At 31.8% G+C, this 4,521-nt stretch overlaps 1 protein-coding gene across 1 annotated transcript; it reads left to right on the top strand.

The window, feature by feature from the left end:
* Positions 1-3,063: 3,063 nt before the first annotated feature.
* On the top strand, positions 3,064-3,977 carry LOC111380826 (uncharacterized protein At1g76070-like). The gene has a single exon (XM_023004483.1). It carries the CDS (start codon positions 3,122-3,124, stop codon positions 3,791-3,793), a length of 672 nt encoding a protein of 223 aa, XP_022860251.1. The 5' UTR covers positions 3,064-3,121; the 3' UTR covers positions 3,794-3,977.
* Positions 3,978-4,521: the final 544 nt, after the last annotated feature.

The raw sequence follows: 4,521 nt of genomic DNA, 5'->3' as shown, positions 1-4,521 counted from the left end.
GTGGGTTTGAGCCCCATTATTTGACATTATAATGAGATGAATAGTATTTTTTTTGAAAAATGAGCGGTTGAAATTTTTTTGATTTACGTGTAATATTATTTTATTGAAGATTGCGTGGTTAAAAGTAGGAGAAAAAAATTTAATTTAATGTAATGAGAAATAGTGAGGCTCAAACGGGTCTGTATACTCCCCTTTTCAATCCTCGTTCATAGAAAAGTTAGATTATCACATTTCTTTTCTATACACCTAAATATAAATATAAAGGGAATTACATAATTACGTAAACCTTGGTATTTTTATTTTTTTTTTCTGATTTGCAATAAATTTTAATTTAACACTGAAATGGAATATACATTTTCAATATCCAATGTATATCTCGATAACCACGTATATCATAGATAAAATAGATTAACTTTTACGCAAAGATTTATTTTTTAGGTTTAACTCAAATATTCATTATCATGATGATTGAATATATCTTACAATAGTTGACCATTTCCATTTTGTAGCATTATTTTACATAATATATATGCATGATTTGCATTGAGAGGAAGCGATGCCTCATTGTCGTAGTCAAGACATATACCTTATTGGAAGTGTCACTATGTTAGGGTTATGATAAGCTGCAACGTCCTTACATCATTTGAACTTCATGACTATATCAGTTGGTCAACTCTAATACGTGTTTAGTGGATGGTGAATTCTATTTGGTACTTATGAGAATTGTTTATTTTATGCACTTTTACTCCAATTGTGGTACGTAGATATAACCCATACCATAAAAAATGGTTTTCGACGGATATAAGTTGGTTTGATAGTAGTTATATAAAGTTTATCCATTTGATATGTTTTAGATTACTATTCGCTAATGAAGAAAGAAGTATCATGAATATGAGAGATTACTCAAACTACAATACCCTTATACTTTTTTGTGCAACAATTTTGCTAATGAAAATATTTTTTGGCAATTCTTTGTACCCTTATCTCAAGAAAGTCTTGTCTATTTCCGTTCCCATTTTTCTCTCTGTAATTGTTTGTTGGGTAGTCTAGCACGATAAAATAGTAATCCCTCCTAAAAATTAAATAGGGTTTGGCCACCAATAACACATATATAACAATCCATGACAAACAAAGACAAAGTAAATTATACAAACAGATCCCTTTCTTTATGGAATTGGTTGTCTATTTCTTCCTCTCAACCAACCGGCCATACGCCACATAATAAAAAAAAGAAAAAAAGAAAAAAAAAAGTGTATTATATATGCCTATTTTCTTCACTTTTAAGGTCATAAATAATTCCAATCACATCTTGTCAAATCATATATGTCACTCTATCTGTCAACCACTTTCTGTCAAAATAGCTTAAAAGTACATGTTTCGACGTACATTTTTTTTAACTAGCCATTCCTATATATTAATATTAGAATATTTAATATGAAGTTAATGACTTATAAATAGTTGAAGAAAATACTGTGCTAATTTTTAATTATCAAATAACAAAATTTGTTAGCGTGTAAAGTGGTTGATGTTGCCAAAGGCATGATGCCAAAGAGTAGCATCCATGCACGAAAATGCCAATACCGTCCTCACTCTCTTGTCTTCACAACAATATTTAAAGAGTTAAATTATTTCGTTACACAAATATTCTGTTTGCACAAAAAATAAAAATTAAAATTAAAATTAAAAAGTAATGCTCGTTGATGAGTAAATCTTCTTATTCTATTTTTTTTGTTTATGAATTGTATATTGACATAAATTAATATAAATCAAACGACTATTTAGTATTTTCATATATTTCGTAATCTTGACTTGTATGCATTTTTAATACACAATATTGAATATAACTGAAATATTTGAACTTTAATAAATCAAGAATAGAAGCTAATTTTTTATTCAATATAGCATTTTTTAGTGTAGTAGAGCAAGCTAAAAATTTCAAACTTTACGTGCTTATGTGGAAGATATTTTTTAGGACAAAAGTTATGTAAAAATGTGAAAATCCCTAAGACTAATTGGTTGTTGCTAGCTAGAACTCAGTCGAATAGGAATAATTGATTTCCTCTACTGACAATTTCTTATTCATTCATGGCGCTCGACCGATGTTCACCAGATTTTGGCGACTTTCACTTTCAACCCAAGCAACTTGTGATTGAGTGACAGGTCAGTTGACGTTTAAAGAACGTTCGATCAAAGGAATGAATCACAAGATGAATTGTAAGTTCTCAGCCTGTCTATTGATTGAATAATTTATGGTATCTAGTCCTTTCTTTTCAAAGGGAAAATAAGTGCGAGTAAAATTGATTTTCAAAAATGACTCCCAGACCCGAGGCTGTGTAAAACTCTGATTTTTCTAATCTCTATCTTAGCAAACCACGTGCAAACTTCAAGAAATTATAGCTTAATTTTCTTAATCATATTTTCATGTATGTATGTCTCAATATGAAGAATATATTAAGCCGGAGATTTAGACTTTTGAATGAATAATAATTAATTAGCCATGCAGACTAATAGATGGAAATTTGCATCAATCCTTGCAGTATTAAATATATATTGGCAGGTACAAATTAACTCGAATTTTTATATATTTTACTTTTTAGTCTCTAACTTGTTGTTCATGTATTAATTTAAACTCACATATTCAAAAAGAAGCAATTCGGTTACGACCCTTTAAAATTGAAAAAAAAAATATATAAAAAATAGTAGTTAAAGTTTTTGCTAGAGTTGCACCATTAATCGTCAACGACAAATATTATCCAATTTTCGTAAGATCTTTGTGTAGCCCTTCACACTTATAAGTACACGTCTCACTTTAAATTTCTGGAAAATATCTTTTAGTTGGATATATCAAGTTCATATGACGATTTAATATATACCTGATGGTGCAATTTTCATCAAACTTTAGGGATCAACTTGATATTGGAGCAATATATTAAGGATCATTGTGCAATTTTCCCACATTTTATGAAAAGTCAATTTCGCAACACTATTATGATACTTCGTGTGCTCTTCTTCCGTCATACATGCACGTTATATACACACTGCACACGGGTGTGTATTATGTGTGTGTCTTTGTATATATATTCAGAGAGGTTTTGTGCAAGCGAGAAAGAAAGACAGTTCAATGGAGAATCCTCTGTCCACTAAATCAAAGAACAAAATCTTGAAGTTTCTACCGAAAGCAGCTCAAGCAGCAGTTTCATTTCAAAACCCTCCTTTCAGCCCCGGCAAAGACAAGCTCAAACCAAGGTTTTCCGTTTCGATGATTCCGGCGGAGGCTCGCCGGAGATCGAAGAACTCAAACTTTGAGACACAAGAACCAACTTCACCAAAGGTTTCATGCATGGGACAAATCAAGCACAAGAAAAAATTAAGCAAAAAGCACCTCTCTTTGCCTAAGGGATTCAAGCCCGCCTTGGCTCCACCGCCGGCACCGCAGCTGAAGAAAAATCCATCAAGAATTAGGAATATTTTCAAGCCGGCCGCCGGAAGAAAATCTGATGCATCAGTTGATTATAATAAGCCCCCTCTGCCTGATCGAGCTCCCTGTTTGAGCCAGATGAAGAGATTTGCAAGCACTAGGGATACTTTAGCTAATTTTGATTGGACAAAAACACAGATTGCACCGGAACAGGGAGAATTTGATTCAGATGAAGAGGGTATAATTCCGTTCTCAGCGCCGATAATGGTGGCCGGTGGTGGCTCCATGGTGGCGTTGGAGCCGAGAAAGGAAATTAATCTGTGGAAAAGAAGAACTATGGTCCAACCTAAGCCTCTCAAATTAAACGTAAATTAAGTAATTACTTAGTTTGAGAAAATTTTCTATACGAATTTTTCATTTTTGGCTGCAATTTATTTAGTGGTGTCGAATGGATCCAGTAGTGCGTCCTAAAAGATCTGGCTCGGCACAGCCTTATGCTAAAGAAACAGGGCTATTCATTTGCTAATTATGCTTTGGAAAAAATAAGATTTCATCTGAACGGATTAGCGTTGTAAGAAAATATTATAAATAATTGATTAATTTTTATTATTAATTATTTTAATTTGCAAGACGAAATAAAAGAAAATTATCGATTTCATTTTCAACTGTATTTTACAATTCTCCAGTCACTGTTCAGCCAGCTGCCATGATTGAAGTTTGACCATGTCAAGACAAATTTATATCAATATCTAATTTTGGATTATTAAATGGATTATTTAATGAATTTGGTACTAATTAAATGTTGGGCGCGAAAACTCCAATAATACACGTAGATTCCAAATCGGACTTTAATGAACGAGATCATATGACAATATTGAAGTAAACAAGATCACACCACGAAACAATATTTAATTGTAAAGAAAACACAAATGATTAATAACAAATGACGACGTTTATTAATTTAACAATATGGAGAATACAAAACAATCTAACAATTGGCTTCTATCTGTTACATTTCATAAAATTGACAGATGAGTCTTGTATTTATAGGCCAACCATAGAAGAGTTCTAAAAGACAAGAAAATATATTACAATTAGGAGAC

This window comes from Olea europaea, unplaced genomic scaffold (assembly GCF_002742605.1).
Source record: "Olea europaea var. sylvestris unplaced genomic scaffold, O_europaea_v1 scaffold221, whole genome shotgun sequence".
Classification (NCBI taxonomy): domain Eukaryota; kingdom Viridiplantae; phylum Streptophyta; class Magnoliopsida; order Lamiales; family Oleaceae; genus Olea; species Olea europaea.
Note: the sequence above shows the minus strand (reverse complement) of the source record. Positions and strands in the feature narration are given on the sequence as shown.